Source organism: Geotrypetes seraphini, chromosome 2 (assembly GCF_902459505.1).
Source record: "Geotrypetes seraphini chromosome 2, aGeoSer1.1, whole genome shotgun sequence".
Taxonomy (NCBI): domain Eukaryota; kingdom Metazoa; phylum Chordata; class Amphibia; order Gymnophiona; family Dermophiidae; genus Geotrypetes; species Geotrypetes seraphini.
This window is the reverse complement of record NC_047085.1, coordinates 176,178,737-176,199,230: the sequence shown is the minus strand read 5'-3', so window position 1 is coordinate 176,199,230 and position 20,494 is coordinate 176,178,737. Positions and strand designations below refer to the sequence as shown.

The window sequence follows — 20,494 nt, the reverse complement described above, 5'->3', positions numbered from 1 at the left end:
TTGATCAGCTTATTTTTGTACCTCTCAAGCACAATCAAAACAGCCACAACAGTTTCAGGATATATGCTACTGCGTTGTGATGCAATTATTTGTCGAGCACTGAATGCACTGAAGTGTCTCTCACATTCAGATGAAGATGCTGGAATTGCATAAAGTCATCTAGCGATGTTTGATAACAAACGTCTTTCAACGGTGACCCCACCACTGCAGCGGGTCAAAGTGATCAGAGGCAGAAATTGTAGGTTGAGGTGGGTTTGCTTCTCTCTTGTAATCTCTCATTTTGAACTGCTACAAATAAATTTTATTGTGGGTCAGTGGGTCATGGACACTGACCCGTGACCCATATGACTCATCACCTTTTGACCCACTGTCATTTCCCCAGTCACTGTCTTCTCCCCAGTCATAAGTCTATGGCACACTGAAACAGGCTTCCTCCAAGATATGCCTGTACATTGCACCAACGTGTCAAAAAAACAAACAAACCCAAAAATGGGAAGAAAACCCAAACTATGAGAAGAAACAATTCTTCCCTAGCCCTGAAAAAGGGTGAGGGGAAGAGGCAGCTCGAACCACGCTACTAAAGAAAATTTTTTGTGATAAATGGGAAGCCCTCAGTTGCATAGCTCACAAAGGGGGCCAAAACCCCCTACTGCACCAGCTGTCACATGCATACACCCATAAGGGTATTATCTGTGAAACATCCCCAGGCTAACCCATATGTGATCAAACATGTACCTAGTGCACAAACTAATGTGCTAATGGTGTAAAATATAACAATCAACCAACATAACAAATAAACAGTGGTTAAAGCTGTCTCTGCCTCTCATCCGAGGGAACATGAGCCACCAAAATCAATCTAAGGGCACAGGCGTGAGGTACAAGCAGACAGTCTAGGAGGTACTTAGCTTCTCCGTAGTTGATGCTAGGTACACGTTTGATCACATACGGGTTAGCCCGGGGATATTTCACAGATAACACCCTTATGGGTGTATGCATGTGACAGCTGGTGCAGTAGGGGGTTTTGGCCCCCATTGGGAGCTGTGAAACTGAGGGCTTCCCGTTTATCACAAAAAATTTTCTTTAGTAGCGTGGTTCAAGCTGCCTCTTCCCCTCACCCTTTTTCAGGGCTAGGGAAGAATTGTTGTTTCTTCTATACATTGCACCATGCATGTTCCCTTGATCTTCTAAAACCTCCTTGTTTCCACTGCCAAGAAGTGTCCACATTACTTAACACTAACATTAAGAGGTTTCTGGTGATGACTTTACATTTTCTGTTCTATTACTGTACTTGCTGTAATGTTTTTGTATTTGGAAAATTTAATTCATTAAAAACTTATATATTAAAAAAAAAAAGTTTCTGGTCACTCAGGGATTCACTGAAACACACAGTTTCACCAGAGGTACTTAAACTTTTACATACAGAAATATATTATCTTCCATTTCAAACAGTTCTGAAAATATAACATTGCACATTACTTTTATTTATTTATTTTTTTTTACCTGATATGCTGTTTTAAATGGCAAGATTTCTTATATGCTCGATGGCAGTAAAAGCACTTGTAAGGCCTGTCTACTTCATGTGCAAAATTGTTGGTAAAGTAACTTTGGAAGAACTGACTGTTTCGAGGGATTGGTTGAATAAGACCTGCAAAAAAATGAAAAAGAAAAAGATATCAGCTCATTGCTCAATTGCTGGTCTTGAAAATATTTTGGATTAATGATAATGAATATTTTCAGAATCATGCAAACTTAGGTCCCATTTCCTCTATGCAGCCCACAAAGTACTTTGAAACATCCCTACACTTGTTCCTATTGACATCTTTAAAGTTTTACTACAGAAAGCAAAGTTGATTATTTCTAACAGGTACTCTTTGAAGTTAATGAATCAGTCATGCCAGTGAATGATATCACACCACTTGATACTAACATACATTTTATGAAGCAATCTAGGAATATCTTCAAAAAACCTCTCAGGGCATGCACAATAATTCTTATACATTCACAGCATGACTCAATACTTTAGTTAAGCAAATAATTTAATCTTCAAAATAGGAGTAGGGACAATATACGAGAACGGTGATTTAAGAGCATTGATAGGGTTGTCAAATTTTACAAGTACTACTATTAATTATTTCTAGAGTACTACCAGACGTATTCAGCACTATACAGAGTCACAAAGGAGACAGTCCCTGCTCGAGTGAGCTTACAATCTAAACACAGGATGCCAGGATAGGGGTTACAGTTAGATGGGATGGTTAAACTGCTGGCTAAGGTGGTGAACAGAGGGTTATGAGTTGAAGGCGAGTTGAAGGCCGTCTCAAAAAGGTGGGTTTTCAGCCCACTTTTGAATAAGGTAAGGGGCAAGACAGATAGACTCAGGCAATTTATTCCATGCATATGGGGCAGCGAGCTGAAAGGAACGAAGTCTGGAATTGGAAGTAGAGGAGAAGGGTACAGATAAAAGCAATTTGTCTGAGGAGTAGAGTTCTCAGGAATGTGTATAAGGAGAAAGAAGAGGAGAGATACTGAGGGGCTGCAGAACTAACACACTTGTAGGTTAGTAGTCAACTCCACCTAAGTGCATGTCAGTTAAGCGCATGCTTCGGATATCCTCACCCTACCACCATGGTCCCTTTTTTTTTTTTTACATTAAAGTCAATGGACGTAAACTCCGGATATTTGTAATTCGGATAAGCCCACAATACACTTATGTGCACTGATGTCATAGGTCCCACCTCTATTCTTTCAAGTTACTTTGCAATCACGTTCCGACTAGGAGGAAAGTCAGTTGGCAGAACAGATTGGCCACAATGGCTAGTGCTGGAACAGCTGAGAAGGTGAGTGCTCTGCTCCCACTCAAGCTGTAGGGAATAGCTTTCCTGTACTTTAGGCTCCAGCAGCCCACGCACCATATTTAAACTGAGCCAGCTTAACTACAGCCTCCCAACCCCCCCATTCCTATTAAGTGCACACTCTGTCTAAGTGCACGTGGTGACCTGGTCCGAAGGCCATGCACTTAAGTGGAGTCGACTGTAATATGCAAAGGCAGATAGGAAGCCAGTAAAGTTATTTGAGGAGAGGGAGTGAGGTAAATGGCAGAACATAAGCCATGAAGCAGAGTTTTGTACAGATTGCAGGGGGGGTTCGGCGTGAGACCTGTTAGAAGTAGATTTCTGTAGTCTAAGCATGAGGTTACAAGGATGTGGACAAGGGTCCTGGTAGTGTGTTCAAGAGAGGAAGGGGCGAATTTTGGTGATGTTGTAGAGATTAAGCGACAGGCTTTAGCAGTCTGTTGGATGTGGGTAGAAAATGAAAAGTTGAAGACTTGAAGACCTGAAATCTCCTCCCCTTCCCCATCTATTGATCTAGTCCATAATGTTAATTTGTTTTATACTTAAAAGAAATGCCAATACAACTTTATTGTGTCTAGATAAAAATATTTGGTTCTTTGGGGCAGGGAAGAAATCTAAGTAATTGAAGCTGAGAAAGGAAGAGAAAAAAAGGTTAGATGATAGGGAGGGGAGAAGGGGAGTGGAAAAAATCTGTGCTCTCTTCCTCTTCAATTATTCCTATTATCTTCCTAAAATCCTTTCCTCCATCAATCAATAAAATTAACCTTCCTTCACACATACTTCTGCTTATGCCTTTTATGCTTCTTCATCTTCATCCTTAAGTCCAGCTCCCTCATCGCAAACAATAGCTGTTTTCTCCATATCAGGCTATATTCTGTTTGGATAGGATACAGATGGCAGAAAAGGGGCAGGAGTAACTCTTTATAGAAAAAATAACATTTAAAGTGACTGAAAGCCTTACTGAAATCCAAGTACACTATGTCCAGAGACTCTCCCGAGTCTAACTTTCCTGTTACCCAATCAAAGAAGCTGATAAGATTGGATTGGCATGACCTACCCCTAGTGAATCCATGTTGACTAGGATCCCTTAGATTCCCCTCATCCAAAATCGTGTCTAATTTACATTTAAGTAGTGTTTCCATGAGTTTACACACTATTGATGTGAGACTCACTGGTCTGTAATTCGCAGCCTCCGCTCTGCAGCCCTTTTTGTGCAGAGGAACGACGTTAGCTGTTTTCCAGTCCAGGGGGACTCTCCCCGTACTTAGGAAGAGATTGAAGAGCATGGCTAATGGTTCCGCCAGGACATCGCACAGCTCTCTGAGCACTCGTGGGTGCAATTTGTCTGGTCCCATGGCTTTGCTCACCTTGAGTCTTGACAGTTCGCTGTAAACATCAGCCGGTGAGAACCCAAAATTCTGAAATGGGTCTTCCTTGCTTGGCTTTGCTTCCAGCTGTGACCCGTGTCCAGGTGCCTCGCAGGTAAAGACTGAGCAGAAGTAATCGTTCAGTAGTTTGGCTTTTTCGGAATCTGTTTCCACATAAATCCCGTCTGCTGTTCTAAGGCGTACTATCCCGTTAAAAATTTTAAGACCGACCAAACTGTGCGCATGCTGGTGCTTTCCCACAGCTCAAATCAGCTCAGTAAGATAGCTAAAAAGTCAACTAAAGGAGTTGGGAAGGTTGAGAGAATAAATGTCTGCTGTCCTCGGAGAATATCTGCTACAGGTTAAGTAACTTTGCTTTCTTCAAGGACAACCATCAAGATTTTGAAACCTGATGGCAGATAAAGGTCAAATGGCCCATCCAGTCTGCCCATTTGCAGCATCCACTATCTCCTCCTCTCCCTAACAGATCCCATATGCCTGTCCCACGCTTTCTTGAATTCAGACACAGTCTTTGTCTCCCCCACCTCTTAAGGGAGACTATTCTACACATCTACCACCCTTTCTGTAATAAAAGTATTTTCTTAGATTACTACTAAACCTTTCATCTCTTAACTTCATCCTATGCCCTCTCATTCCAGAGCTTCCTTTCAAATAAAAGAGACTCGCCCCATGCACATTTATACCACTTAGGTATTTAAACATCTCTATCATATCTCACCTCTCTTGCTTTCCTCCAAAGTATGCACATTGAGATCTTTAAGTCTATCCCCATATGCCTTATTGTGAAGACCACATACCATTTTATTAACCTTCCCCTGGAGAAACTCCATCCTCTTTTGGAAGGTAAGGTCTCCAGAATTGTACACAGTATTCTAAATGAAGTCTCACCAGAGTTTTATACAGGGTTTATACAGGGGCTCCTTTTTCCTACTGACCATACCTCTCCCTATGCACCCTAGCATCCTTCTATCTTTCACTGTTGCCTTTTCTACTTGTTTGGCCACCTTAAGATCATTACATACGTACTATCACACCCAAGTTCCACTCCACTTTTGAGCACAAAAGTTCTTCACACCCTAAATTGTATCGTTCCCACAGGTTTGTGCAACCCAAATGCATGACCTCACATTTCTTAGCATTAAATCTTAGCTGCCAAACTTCTTACCATTCTTCAAACTTTGCTAGGTCCTTCCTCATGTTATTTACACCAACAAGGGTGTCTACTCTATTGCAGATTTTGGTATTATCCCCAAACAGGCAAATTTTACCTGACAGCCTTCAACAAAGCACAGTTTCTTTCCTGTAACGGGTGTTATCCGAGAACAGGCAGATATTCTCACATCATCCACATAGCCCGGTGCAGATAGTCTTTTAAAATGACAGTACACTTTTGCACTGAAGTCTCAAGACTGCCTGTACCGCGCATGCGCCAGTGTCTTCCTGCCCGACTTTGCTTCTTAAAAAGTGAGTATCCCCCTGGCATCATGAGGCATTAGACTTGAAGATCAGGTCAGCCTCATTCGATAGAGATATACCATTCTCTAATGCTGCTTTCTTAGGTATGGACTTTTTTAACTCTTTCAGTTTTGATGTCCTTGCTGATGCCATTACATATTCAGCTAGTGTTAGTTTCACTCCTGTGGGGATTTAGTGATATCCTGTTAGTCATAATAGCTCTCCTAGTACAATGTGGGATTAGATCGAAAACACAAACTTTGTGCTCATCAGATAAAACAAGTTTTCTGTTTTCCTTTCAGGCTTTAAGAACTAAAGAAGTCAAATGAAACACCGAGGTAGTAGGAAAGCTAACATTACTGGCTAGAGCTCCGAGACAAGATTAATCATGCTTTTAACTGATAAATTATTTTAACCTCCATAAAAAATGGAGAGAATTGTCATTCTAAGTGTCCTTTAAGAAATGAAAGATTAAAGTTCTTTCTGTTAATCTCAGGATGATGATCAATCTATTCCTGCGAACTGGACTTGCAGAAATGTGAATATTTACAGTTTTGATCATAGATGATCTGCTCTTCACATTAACTAGACCGAATCATTCCATTCCCCATTTATTACAAGCTTTGAAGGAATTCCGATTTTATTCAGGGTTCATCCTAAATTACAAGAAATCCACTGCATTGGCTAGCCCGCTCGCTTTGCAACTGTCTTGGGTGGGGGAATTTGCTTTCACGTGAGCTGCGGCCTCTATCAAATATTTGGGGGTTTGCATCCCTAGAGATCTTAAGACTCTTTACAAGTGTAACATTTCCCCTTTACTGCTTGATACGTTACGACGACTTCAAATTTGGTCCACATTTCCTCTCTTGGTGGTTTCCTTTCCAACTTTATGTCACACATTTGACTTACCAGCTGTGGACATATTTGCCTATTATCAGATAGGACATTATGTTAAGTCTTTGCCAGTTGGACATCTTACAGAGGACAGCCGTGAAGCACTTTCTGAGCTCTTTAGTCTTTCGGCCCATAAGAGGATCCCTTTAAAATTTCATCTCATGGGTCTCTGGGATTGTCAAACGGGACCTAACCTGGACATTTTGGCGGCTTCTTGGGCGGAAGACTTGCAGTGCTCTTTGACAGCCCAACAGCTCCAACAAGTGCTGAAAACCATTAAGCGTGTGTCTGCCAATGTTACCCACTGGGAATTACAATTGAAAGTGGTTCTGCGGCTATACATTCCCCCTGAAAGGGCGGCTCGGATGAGAATTACCCCTACTCATAACTGCCCCAAGTGCACACAGGCTCATGCCTCTTTGGGACACATGCTTTGGTCTTGTCCTTTGATCCTCCATTTTTGGCGGGGTCTGGGCACATATATTACATCTCTCTGGGGCAGACGTTGGTCACCTACGCCCAGAGCCTTATTTGGCTATTATACTATAGCCACACCGAAATTGAAAGGGATGACAGCCTTCATAGCGAGAACTGTGCTTATGGGAATGAAAGCTATTTTGACTAATTGGATATCCCGGGTCCACCAACTTATACTCAATGGAGATCTCTGATGATAGTACATGCTTCTTTGGAGAGGAGACAGGCTGGTGACCTGTATTTGAGAACTGGTCGCCGCTTCTGTCAGATTTGGGAACACTTTTGGATGGACCTTACACCCCAGGCTCGTGGACGATTACTGAATTGGTGAAGTGGGTCCCACACTACATGTCAGACTGTTAGATATTGCTATCTTTGCAGTTGGAGGGGGTGGGGAGGGAGAGGGAGGGGTGGGGGTGGGGGTGAGGTTTGATTTGTGCACATGTGAAAGTTTCTAGATTGCACTGTTATGTAATTTTACTTGCACTTTTCTTGAAAACTTTAATAAATATATTTCAACATACAGTTTTGATCACCTCCCTTATAGAGGCGGAGCCCCCCTTCTAGGTATATCCCAAAGCAATCAAACTCCACTAGAACAGAATACAAAGAAGGGGGGGAAATGTGGAATTTCACCACATATATTACACAATTCAGTTCCCTAGAAAAAATAATTAGAACCAACCTGCTGTGTGCAACTGGCACCAACAATAAGGAAGCCAGAGGCTGAGAAATATACTTATATGTACAGGATCTCTTCATACTCAGATATCTGGCTGACAGGAGAAGAACTCCAGGCCTGGAATCAAGAAATATCCAAGGGGGGTAGGCCGCATGGACTCCTGAAAAGATGAACAGAAAGAAGATTATCCAGGTAAGAACCTAATCTTTCATTCTGTTACATCTACTCAAGAGTCCGTACGTATGATGACTTACCAAAGCAATGGCTGACGTCTAGGGAGGGACAGAAGAGCCTATCCACAAGACTGAGGACCCAAAAGCGGCATCCTCTCGAGCCACCACATCCACTCTGTACAATCTGGAAAATGTATGTAGAGTAGACCAAGCAACTGCTGTTCAAATGTCTGAAGGAGGAACTGCCTGAAACTCTGCCCATAAAGAGGTGACACCCCTAGTGGAATGCGCCTTGAGAGAAACTGGCAGCTGTTTAACACAGACAATGTATGCCGAAGAGATGGTCATGCAAATCCATCTGGTTATAGAGGCTTTGGATGCCGGCCTTCCATGAATGGACTAACTGGTTATCATGGATGGTCTGAAAGGCAAAAGTCATTCATCCTTTCTAAATATCAGAGCAAAACTCTCTGCATGTCAAGCTTTCTCAAAATTCCATCCTGCTTATCTGAGCCCATAGATGAAAAGCAAGCAGATGAACCTCCTGGCTGATATGGATATCTGACACTACCTTCGGAAGAAAGGAAGAAACAACCCGGAGAGTGACACCCATTTCCATAATTCTAAGGAAGGGTTTCCTACAGGAGAGAGCTTGCAGCTCCAAGATATGCTGCATCAAAACAATAGTCACCAGAAACGGCCTTAACCATGAAATCTAAAATGGAAGTGTCTGACAGCGGCTCAAATGGGGCCATAGTAAGGGGTTTTGGAGGTGGGAGATCTAAACCCTAACCCCAGAAGCCTTCAAAATTAAGATTTGCAGACTCACCCAAATTTTTCAATAAGAAATAATGGGGCTGTACTCACAGTTCTGTGGAGTTGCCTGTCTGTCAGCTTTTCTGTGCAGCTGGAAAGAAGGGAAAGACTTTCTGCTTCAGATGCTTCCAAATTCAACTCAAAACCAAGAACTCGTGGGGCTGCCAGTCAGACTGACACCGACCGAGACCTCCACCCCCATGCGGGTTCTTATATAGGACACCCACAGACTTCGCTCAAGCCACTGAGAAACTCAGAAGGCAAGCTGGCTCCCAGGGGAACAGACCCCAACCCCTGAAGTTTCACAGCAGGCTGGCTACCCAGGTCCACCCAAAGGCTTGCCCTGCAGAGCTGCTGTCTGGCTCAGTGGAACCTGCATACTTTCCAAGGCAGAGAGTCCCCAAGAATGGGGTCTCAGGGCACCACAGCCTCAGAAAAAAACAACAACTTTAGGTCAAAAAGAAAAGGAAACTAAGCAGAGCAGAAACACCTCCGCGCAGTTTTCTTGCAGAAGAAAAACTGTGTGTGTGTTGGGGGGGGGGGGGGGGGGGAGGACACTGAGCTCCGCCTCTCTGCATGCCCAGCTCATGGGAATGGATTGATAACCATATGTACAGACTCCCGAGCAGATGTAACAGAAAAGATTTTTATGGTAGCTTATGTTTGGTTAAGTGAAATATTTTGGTAGTCTAGTGATAGAAAACCCTACGAGTAAGGAAAAATTCAGTCAGTAAATATATTTGAAGGTCAGTGCAAATAAGGTTTTTGTAGTATGACACACAGAATGACCAATACTCAAAATAGCAAATTACATTTAGCAAAATGTTACATACATATTATAAAGAGATCTTTTTGAAATTCATAATTATTGTGCCAATACAAACTACTGCAGGCAATTCAAAAGAAAACCAGTTGTAAGAGCACTACAGATTATTACTTTCTCTGAAGAATAATTGTATAAATATAAAATGTCAAGACATTTACAGCAGATATAGAATACAGCTAAGGTCACCCCATTTGTTTTTCCATAGTGATGCATCTGACTTTTAGTCTCAACGGTGATGGAACTAAAATTACTCTAAATATTAAGAATAATTATTTTGTGCAACAGAAATCCTAAAATATTTTACCAGACTGTTACATAGACCAATGGATGAGTGATCATCTCGCATCCAGTTTAATATTAAGACAGGTAAAGAGAGGGCTCATTCAAATGTAAATGGTCTAGATTTTTTAAAAAAACCTAACATTGTTCGGATGGGGAATTTCATTAAGGAATTGTCTGGATGGGAACGTCTGGAAGGAGTAGAAATGCAGTGGGCAAAACTAAAAGGAGTTATTATAAGGGTGATAAAAATTTTTTGTGAGGTATGTACTGCTTATACTCGAATATAAACCGGGATTTGGGGGCCAAAAAATTGGCCCATAAATGGGGGTCCCGGTTTATATTCAAGCTAGCGCCCACCCAATCCCCTCCCAGACTTATTGCAGGCCTCTGCACCCTGTCCCCATTCCCTGCCCTGTCCATCGTATCTCCTCTGCCACTGGTGATCCAGAGGTGAAGCAGGCAGGAGCAAGCTTTCAGCGCTCCTGCCCCGCTGCTAACCCGGTTGCTTACTCGCTGCTGCAAGTTCCGGCTTCAGCCGCTGAGTGGTATCAAATAGAGAGTTGCGCGGGGACAGAAATCCCACCCGTCCCCACCCGTCCCCGCCAAAATCCCACCCATCCCCACCCGTCCCCGTGAGGAATCCCTCCGTCCCCACCCGTCCCCGTGAGGAATCCCTCCGTCCCCACCCGTCCCCGCGAGGAATCCCCTCCGTCCCCACCCGTCCCCGCGAGGAATCCCCTCCGTCCCCACCCGTCCCCGCGAGGAATCCCCTCCGTCACCATCCTTCCCTATAAACTTCAGAAATAGTTATTTTATTTAATTATGCTACTGAATTAAAGGCTCTGGTAGAGACCCATTTACAAATAAGCAAAGAGACTATTAATTTGGAAATATTAATTGGGAAGAATACATACTTTGTAAATGGGTTTCTACCAGAACCTCTAATGTAAATATAAAATATAAATACTCAGCTGATGAGAACCCACAAACTGTCAGCTGAGGACTTCCTTTGCAGTTGGCCTGGGGTCCCTTTTGCCAAGCTTGGCAGGCAGCAGTAGCGTCCCTGAGTCACAGATGCTGGCACCTCAGTGGCTCATGGATGCTGCCAGCGACTGCTGCGCTTGGTGGAGGGGAGTTCTGACCATCTCTAGAGGAGGTCCTCTGCTGGCGGTGCTTGGGGATCCCCACCAGTCACAGCAAGGGCCAACAAGTACTTCAACACTGTAGAAATAAAACCAGAAATGCATTTCCTTTTCTTTTGAACACAAAACAAAGATATCTGCCATATACATTTCCCAAGGCAGATGACTCTATGCAATGTCACCTCGGTAACAAAATACAAAAATAGACAAATACACCCCCTCCCTTTTTACTAAACCACAATAGTAGGTTTTAGCACAGGGAGTTACGCTGAATGCCTCGCGCTGCTCTCAATGCTCATAGGCTCCCTGCGCTAAAAAACAATATTGCGGTTTAGTAAAAGGGAGCCATAGTGCAAAATATAGACAGCAGATATAAATTCTCAAAACAGACACATTTTGATCACTAAATTGAAAATAAAATCATTTTTCCTATCTTTGCTGTTTGGTGATTTCATGAGTCTCTGGTTGCACTTTCTTCTTCTGACTGTGCATCCAATCTTTCTTCCTTTCTTTCAGCCTCCTGTATGTTTCCTCTCCTCCAGACCTCATTCTCTCCCCCAACTTTTTCTTTCTGTCTCCCTGTTCCCCCTTCTTTCTGTCTCTCTGTCTGCCCCCTTTCTTTCTTTCTCCGTGCCCTCCCCCAAGCCACTCGGTTTGCTGCCACCGCCATCGGGGAATAGTCCCCAAGCCACCGCTGTCCCAAGCTTTCCCTGCAGAAGCGTCGCGCTGACCAGCATTCCGCTCCCTGACGTCAATTCTGACGTAGGAGAGGAAGTTCCGGGCCAACAAGGCATTTCTCCTCATTCCATCCAGCCTGAGCCCCATCTCTCCTTGATCCAGCATTTCCCTTCTGTGTCTGTCAGAATTACCATTCCACCTATTTTCCAGCATCACCCTTCTTTGTGTCCATCTCACCTATATCCGTATCTCACCACTTTTTCAGAATCTTCATTTGTCTCTGTCCTTGTCTTTACCACATATTCACCATTTGCCCTTTCAATGTCTTTATCTCCCCCCCCCCCACACACTTTTTCAGCATTACTTCTATGTCTCTATTTCACCTCCTCTTCATGTCCCCTCTGTATTTCTATCCTTATTCAGAAGGTCCTGCTTACCCTTTCTCTTCTTTGTGTCACTATCTCCATTTTCAGCTTTCCCCCCTTTTCCTTTGTTAATGCACCCGGTAGCCAGAATCTTTCCACTCCAATCTTTCACCTCCACTCCGGCCCAGCCCAGTATGAAATATTTCCTTTTGTTTCCCTCCCCTCTCTCTCTCTCTCTTCTCCTCCCTCACCCACGAGTCCTGCATCTGGCCCTCTCCCTTCTACCTGCACCTGGCAACACCCCCCTGCTCCGCGGCTCTCTTAAGCAACTCGTCAGCAGCGGTGATCAAGACAAGCTGCCGACATCTAGGCCTTCCCTCTACGAGTCCCACCTTTGTGGAAAAAGGAAGTTGAAACAAGCGGGACTCGCAGAGGGTAGGCCCCGACGCCAGAAGCTTGTGTCGATCGTTGTTGCCGAAGAGAGCCGCAGGTAGAAGGGAGAGGGAGATAGGAAGGCTGTAGAAGCTCCGGAGCATGACACCGAACCCGGCCAGGATGATTTCTTTTTCAGGCTGCTGCTGCCGCTGCCGCTGCCATCCCCCACCCGAAATGACAAAAAACAGCCTAATGCCCGCGTCGGGAAATAGCCATGCTGAGCAGTGAGCTCAGCACGTACACAGATGAAAGCCTTGCTTGCTGATTGGTCCGGCGGCACGGTGGGGCGGGGCCGCCGGACCAATCAGCAAGCAAGGCTTTCATCTGTGTACGTGCTGAGCTCACTGCTCAACATGGCTATTTCCCGACCCGACGCCAGACTTGTAAGCTGCATGCTTGCATCGCCAGAATTTAGGTAGGTTGTTTTCATCCCCGTGGGAGTCCCGTGGGCAAGGGGGCGTCCCCGTGGGAGTCCCGTGGGTCAGGGGGGCATCCCTGTGGGAGTCCCGTGGGCCAGGGGGCGTCCCCGTGGGAGTCCCGTGGGCCAGGGGGGGAACCCGCGGGATCCCCGCGGGACCCGCGGGATCCCCGCGATCCCCGTTCCCGTGCAGACCTCTAGTATCAAACAGGAGCACACTTTGGTGCTGCTCAGCACTGAGCGGTTTCCTGAATGGCTCCTGCGAATTGTCACTGATGGCAGAAGGAAGATATGCAGGTCAGGACTCGAGGAGTTATAAGATAGTGGGATTAAGGGAGGAAGGATGCCATGAATGATCTTAAAAGCCAGACAGGAGCATTTGAAATGGATTCTGGAAATCACTGGGAGCCAGTGAAGTTTGGCTAGGAGTGGGGAGACATGGTCAGACTTGCGTTTTGCAAATATCAACTTGGCTGCAGTATTCTGGATTAGCTGGAGTCTTTGAAGACTTTTTTTTGATAGGCTTAAGTAGATGGCATAAAAACAGATAAAAATAAAAAAAATATCAACCAAACTCCAAAAAGCACCCTTACACTAAGGGGGGAATTCATTAAAGGACGCTACGCGCATTTGCGCACACAATCGCGTTAGTGCGTGCTAAGCATTAAGACACCCATTATATTTCTTTCGGCAACAATAGCAGTTAGTTTACACAAACACGCTTAGCACCTTTTGATGAATTCCCCTCTAACTGCTCATTTCACCATCTTGTGTTATTTGTATAAATAAAGGCTAAAGAACTGTGAAGAACTTTAAAATATTTTGTACAAATTTTTGGACAGAACTCCCTCAGGAGTAAATAGTTCTAAACAATCAGCATGTCCCGTCTCTCCCTCCGACTCAGAACGAGAGAAAAGCCTTATGCTGGCTTTTACAAAGCTGCGGTAGAGGTTTCTACCAAAGGCCAGCGAGGAAAATGCTCTGACACTCATAGAATTCCAATGAGCATCTGAGCATTAAACCTCTACCATAGTCATTAATGAAGGTAAATATAGAATTGATGCATTTTTATTTTCATGTGGAACTTTGTACAATTAAAATAAAGCATATTGCAAACAGCAGAATAAAATATAGCAATACAAACACTGCTATTACAAAAAATATATATATAGCAATATAAACTCTGCTATTATTAAAAAAAGAAAAAAAATACAAAAATGATGGTTAAAGTTTTTGGTTACGATTTCCCCAGCTGAAAAAACTACTAATAAAGGAAAACATTTTTTGCATTATATCATTAAGAAAATTTGGCCATTTCAAACATGTATCAGAAATAAAACCTACAGAGACACCACACAAACCAAACAACTTCCTGTTACTTCTCCATATTCAGACACCTATTTACCTAAGTCCGTGATGAGTATGGGTTCTTGCAATGGAATATCTGGCACTGGGACACTATTCTTTCCTACTCGGACTTTGGCAGGCTTACGCTGGTGTCGCAGTTTCCTTAGTTCACTATGTTTAAAGTGTGAAGCAATATGAGTCTTCCTGTGCCCTGAGGTCCGAAATTTTTTGTCACAGTGAGGACAAGCAAAAGGTCTCACACCTGGTTTGAAAAAAATGACATAGTATATGTTTCATTACAAAATTAAAGTACATTTTGCAATTCAAAAGCCTTTTAAAAAAAAGCAATTATTGACCATTTAGGAGATATACTGTATACTTGGCTGCAAAGCTATATAATTACACTATACCACAATGGAACACAGAATCTCACATAAAGGCTCTGACACGTTGAATGAGTTGTCTGGAGTGATATGTTTCCGTAGTAATATTTTACCATTTCAAAAATTACTTAAGACACACTTTTTTGTACTAGCTTTTAGCTGATCTCAAGGAGTTTTGATCGGATACATGCTGTTATATATATGATTATTAAACAGAAGGAAAAGAAACATTAGGCCAGGGCTGCCCAAGTCCGGTCCTCGAGATCTACTGGCAGGCCAGGTTTTCAGGATATCCACAATGAATATGCATGAGAGAGATTTGCATACCAAGAAGGCAGTGCAGGCAAATCTTTCTCATGAATATTCATTGTGGATATCCTGAAAACCTGGCCTGCCAGTAGATCTCGAGGACTGGACTTGGGCAGCCCTGTATTAGGCTAATTGATGGGTCTTTCCCATTTTTTTATGCTAGTTTGTATTGTATTGTAATGTGAAATTTTATGAATATTTTATGAATATGTAAGTCACTTAGGTATATAAGCAGATTATAAATTTTTTAATGAATAAATATATTGACCCTACAGAATGCGCATTATCAGTACTTTACCCTTGGAAATAGACTTTTGTTAAATTGCTTGGCCTATGCACACTTATGCACACGGAAGGCAATGCTATAACAGAGAGTCTAGGATAAAAGGGTCATCAGGTGCTTATTTCAAACCTAGTCTATGAGGGGCGTTCAATAATTTATCCACCTGACTATGAAAGAAAGTGGCAAGCATGTTGAAACAAGTCTGCATGTTGTGACATGTCTCATGGTTACTCGTGCACAGCTTGGCTCAGTGCGAATCTAACATTCCAAGAGACAGAATGTCAGGGGAGTCTTCATGTGAATCAAGTAAGAAACTGCTAGTTTTGGAGCACTGTTCAATGATAAAATTTCTCACAAGAGAAGGGAAAAAGCCAAAGGAGATCCACGACTGCAATTTATGGTGAGTCTGCCCCATCATCCTACAAAGTAAAATTTTGGAGCAAGCAGTTTAAGTGGGGGTAGCGAGTCCATTGAAGATGACCCTCACACTGGATGGGATGTAGAAGCAACTTCAACAGAAATGTGCAAGAAAGTCAAGGATTTAATTTTGTCAGACAAACAAATTAAAGTTTTCTGAAAAGCTGAAAAAATGGACATCTCAGCATGTACAGTTTGGAAAATAATTCATGAAAAGTTGGGCATGTCCAAGGTTAGTGTAAGATGGGTTCCAAGAATGCTGATGCCATGTCATAAGGCCATGAGGCTCCAGTGCTGTCTGGAGAACTTTGAGATGCTCCGTGAAGATCAAGTTAATTTTTTTCATTGTTTGGTGACTGGAGATGAGTCTATCACACAGATCCTAAGTCCAAAATGGAGCCAATGCAGTGGAAGCACAAGTCATCCCCCACCCCAAAAAAGTTCAAAATAGAAAAATCTGCAGGCAAAGTCATGGGAACTCTTCTGGGAATGATGAAGGACTTTCGCTTCTGGAGTTCAAGCCACACAAGATAACCACAACTGGGGAGAATTACACCAGCACAATGATCACTTTGCAGGAGTCAATCAAGGAGAAAAGACAAGGAAAACTCAAAGCAGGCATGCTGCTGCTTCATGACAATGTGCCGGTGCACATGTCACGACAATCACAGGCTGCCATCCGAGAATGTGTGTTTTAGCAGCTGAAAAATCCACCTACAGTCCTGACCTGGCTCCCTTGGATTATTTCCTGTTCCGAGTTTTGAAGAAATCTCTCTGTGGGCAGCAGTTTTCAAGTGATGAAGATGTCAAGGAAGCTGTGACATCCTGGTTTGAAGGTGAAACAGAAAGGAAAAGTGGATGAAGTGTATGGCGCTTTCAGGGGCCTATATTGAAAAATAAAACAAAAGTTTTTTGAAAACTCATCTTTCCTATTCAGGTAGATAAATTAGTGAATACCTATTGTATCTTTTCCTTATAGAATACTAGAGTAAATGACAGAAAATCATTCTTCATTTCAGGTGTGATTAATTATACCCTTCTAAGGCTGATGAAAATGCTCACATAGTTGTTAGCCAAAATATGTGTAGATTATAGAAAATAAAATATACATTAAATATTTGTACTCCACCCAAATTCCACTGACATGCATAATTCCCTGATTCTTTATTGGTCCTGTTTACCTGTCTTGAATAGATTGTAAGCTCTTTTGAAAAGTGACTGCCTCTTCCATGTTTTGTTACAACACTGCGTATATCTAGTAGTGCTAAAGAAATGATAAACAGTAGTACCGTATTTGCGCGCGTTATATACGATTTTACAAACCGTGCATAACCATGCACGTTATACTCGTGAGCGCGTTGTACAAATTTTTTTTTACATAGTTTCCCCCCGACGTCCGATTCATCACTCTGAAGGACCGCTCGCACCCCCACCCCGAAGGACCGCTCGCACCCCCCACAGCCTCCCCCCCTCCCCCTCCCGCATGGAGAAGCTGCCTACCGTTGTTTCCGGATGACAGTGAGCCCAGCTGCTTCCTCTTCCAGCGGTCCCGCCCTTTCTCTGATGTCACAGAAAGGGCGGGACCGCCGGAAGAGGAATCAGCATAGCGCAGGGCTCAGAGAAGGGGCGGGACCGCCGGAAGCAGCTGGGCTCACTGGCATCCGGAAACAACAGTTGGCAGCATCTCCATGGGGGAGGGGGAGGGGGGGAGGCTGTGGGGGTGTGAGCGGTCCTTCGGGTGGGGGTGCGAGCAGTCCTTCGGAAAGGAGAGTCGGGGCGGGCGAAAGGAGAGTCGGGGCGGCGAGAGGAGAGTCGGGGCGGCGAGAGGAGAGTCGGGGCAGCGAACGGAGAGTCGGGGCGGAGAGAGGAGAGTCAGGGCGGGCGAAAGGAGAGTCGGGGCGGCGAGAGGAGAGTCGGGGCAGCATGCGCGGTATACGCGTGTGCACGCTATAGTAAAATTTTTTAACATAAATTTCTGTTCCCCGCGCGCTATACCCGTGTGCACGTTTTACACGGGTGCACAGTATATGGGTGAAAATACGGTAGTAGTAGTCTATGAGACCATTTATGTGCATTCCTGACACCTAAAACTAAGGGCCTCTTTTACAAAGCTGTTTAGCACGGGCCGCTGCGGAAACAGCCCCAAAGCCCATAGAGATTTAAATGGCTTTGGAGCTGTTGCCGCACGGCAGCCGCTAGTGCGGCTTTGTAAAAGAGGCCCTAAGTGGCTCATTTTAGAATTACCTCCAAAGAAGGCAATTCTAAAAGTGGGCACCTCCATTTAGGTGCCCCAATGTCATGCAGTGAAAGCCTATTCTATAATGGCATCTGTGCACCCACATTCCATTATAGAATATTAGCATAACTCAATATCAGTACAGAACACACTGAAATTAAGTATTCTATACAATAAGTTATGGGGCTCATAAAAAAAAAACAACATCTAAAAAGTGGCCTAAATGGATACTTGGACGATCAAAAAGCCTGATCTTCCAAGTACCCATAATCAAAGCTGGTTTTAGACACCCCTTCTAAAAACACCCCTTTTCTCTCTGTGCGTTTAGTGGCAGGGGAAAGGCCTAAGCTGGTTTTAGATATAAAACCAGCTTAGGCCTTTCCCCTGCCACTAAACGCACAGAGAGAAAAGGGGTGTTTTTAGAGGTGGGGAAAGGGCGGGCGGTGGGTGGGCCAACCTAGACCTAGGCGTGCAGCAGGTATAACTAAAACTTTAGGCAGGTTGCCTAGTCGGCACTTATACGTTTTGACTTAGACCAGTGGTCTCAAACTCAAACCCTTTGCAGGGCCACATTTTGGATTTGTAGGTACTTGGAGGGCCTCAGAAAAAATAGTTAATGCCTTATTAAAGAAATGACAATTTTGCATGAGGTAAAACTCTTTATAGTTTATAAATCTTTGCTTTTGGCTAAGTATTAATAATAATATTGTAGTTTATAGCTAAAGAGACATATGATCAAGAAATTGTTTTATTTTACTTTTGTGATTATGATAAACATACCGAGGGCCTCAAAATAGTACCTGCATGTGGCCCCCGGGCCGCGTGTTTGAGACCACTGACTTAGACCAAGTCAAAACAGGTATAAGTGCCGAAAAGGGGCCGCTGAGCTGATGTGGCTGCTGCAATCAGCTCAGCGGCCCCAGCAACCTGCCTACCTCCCTACAGCAATGATCGCGGCAGGAGAGATGGCTCATCCACCCTTCCCCCCCCCCCCCCGACAACAATCAGGGCAGGAGGGAGCCCAAGCTCTCCTGCCCCGCGGCACCCCGACTCCCCGATTACGTTTGGGGAAGGAGGGAGCCCAAGCCCTCCTGCCCCATGGCACCCCTACTCCCCGATTATGTTCGGGGCAGGAGGGAGCCCAAGCCCTCCTGGCCTGGGGACACCCTATAACCCCCACCCCCCACTAAAATACGGGCAGGAGGGATCACAGGCCCTCCTGCCCTCGACACACACCCCCCACGACCGCCCCCCGAAACCCCAATTGGCCCCCCCGACCCCCCACTCCCAATCCCACCCACCCCCATCCCCTCGTACCTTGCAATCGTTGGCCGGACGGATGGGTGCCAAGCCCACCCATCCGGCAGGCCAGCCAATCCAGGAATGGGGCCGGATTGGCCCAGGCGGCTCAAAGCCCGCCCACAGGTGGGGCCTGAGGCGCCTGGCTAACCAGAATAGGTTACAGAATCCAGCTTTTAGGCGAAGGACTGGCTCCTCCTTCACCTATAAGCCCTTGTTTTGGACGTTTGGGGCTTAGGCTTTTTTTAGGTTGATTATATGGTATAAGTTTAGACGTGGTGGTGGTCTGGGCGTTTAAACAGCTGAACGTAGAGGCAGACCATTATAAAAAAAACCCTCCTTTTGAACGATTTTTTGATAATGGACATTTTCCTGCTTCTACTTTCAACGTTTAAGGCCTTAGGCCAAAAGGGGACTTAGACGTTTTTTTTTTATTATGCCCCTCCAATGTATATGCTCCTGTTACATATACACATTATGCCAATTATGCACACTATTACAGCACCTAGGGGGGAAGTTGTCAATCTGCATTATGGATTTAAGTTGCATTACCTGCTCCTAAACTCAATTTAAATGGATTTAATGCAGCTTGTCTTGTGTGGTGATAGCTTATCCTGCCCTACTGTGGCAATATTTAGATCACCACAAGTTACATAGTAATGAGATGCAAAACATGCTAATGCATATAAAGCAGTTCATAGCTATTTAAAAACCAGGATGAGAGTTGCAGGGTGCACCAGATGGACACAGCAAGTCACATTATGGGCACAGAATGATGGTAAAATAACCCCAGTCAAAAGCTAAGATTATTTTACCATGCTGGGAGCATAGGGACTCAAAGCTGCAAGTTGACGGTGCTGGGCCAGAATTTAAAGGAGCCAATGCTTTTCAGTTCATCCCACCCTTTACCCAAATGGCTTTTCACCATCTTTGTGGACCTATCAGAATTTTCTCTACTAGCCCAGTTGACTTAGGGTAGGAACAATTCCCAGTCACTTCTGCCTTGCCGGTGTTGTCTCCAAAAAGGTGTAAGACATGTATGACCCAACTAGTACAATTCTACTTCATTTATTTGAAGTCCAATGTTATGAAATAACCAAAGTTATTTAATGTGTAATGGTGCAATCAGGGTATGAACACCTTCAATATCTAATGATGTACAATTTTAAGTCACAGAGGAAAAAGACCTCAAAAGAACCCCGAGGTCAAATCAATAGAAAGACATCTATGTTAGTGGGTTTAAGAGTAATACCACTGGTCAAAAAACCTCTGTTTGTGTGAAGTGAAAATTTGTGAAATATAATTTAAATAAATTATTTTTCATTTTCTTTTTTTCT

General features: G+C 44.0%; 1 protein-coding gene across 2 annotated transcripts in view; it reads right to left on the bottom strand.

The window, feature by feature from the left end:
• Nucleotides 1-20,494, bottom strand: part of ZNF236 (zinc finger protein 236) — a 348,597-nt gene that overhangs the window by 151,427 nt on the left and 176,676 nt on the right. For both annotated transcript variants that reach the window (XM_033934375.1, XM_033934376.1), the window contains exons 12-13: nucleotides 14,289-14,492; nucleotides 1,501-1,645 (exon numbers count right to left, since the gene is read on the bottom strand). In XM_033934375.1, the coding sequence (XP_033790266.1) occupies nucleotides 1,501-1,645; nucleotides 14,289-14,492 (349 nt within the window). The remainder of the gene's footprint in view (nucleotides 1-1,500; nucleotides 1,646-14,288; nucleotides 14,493-20,494) is intronic.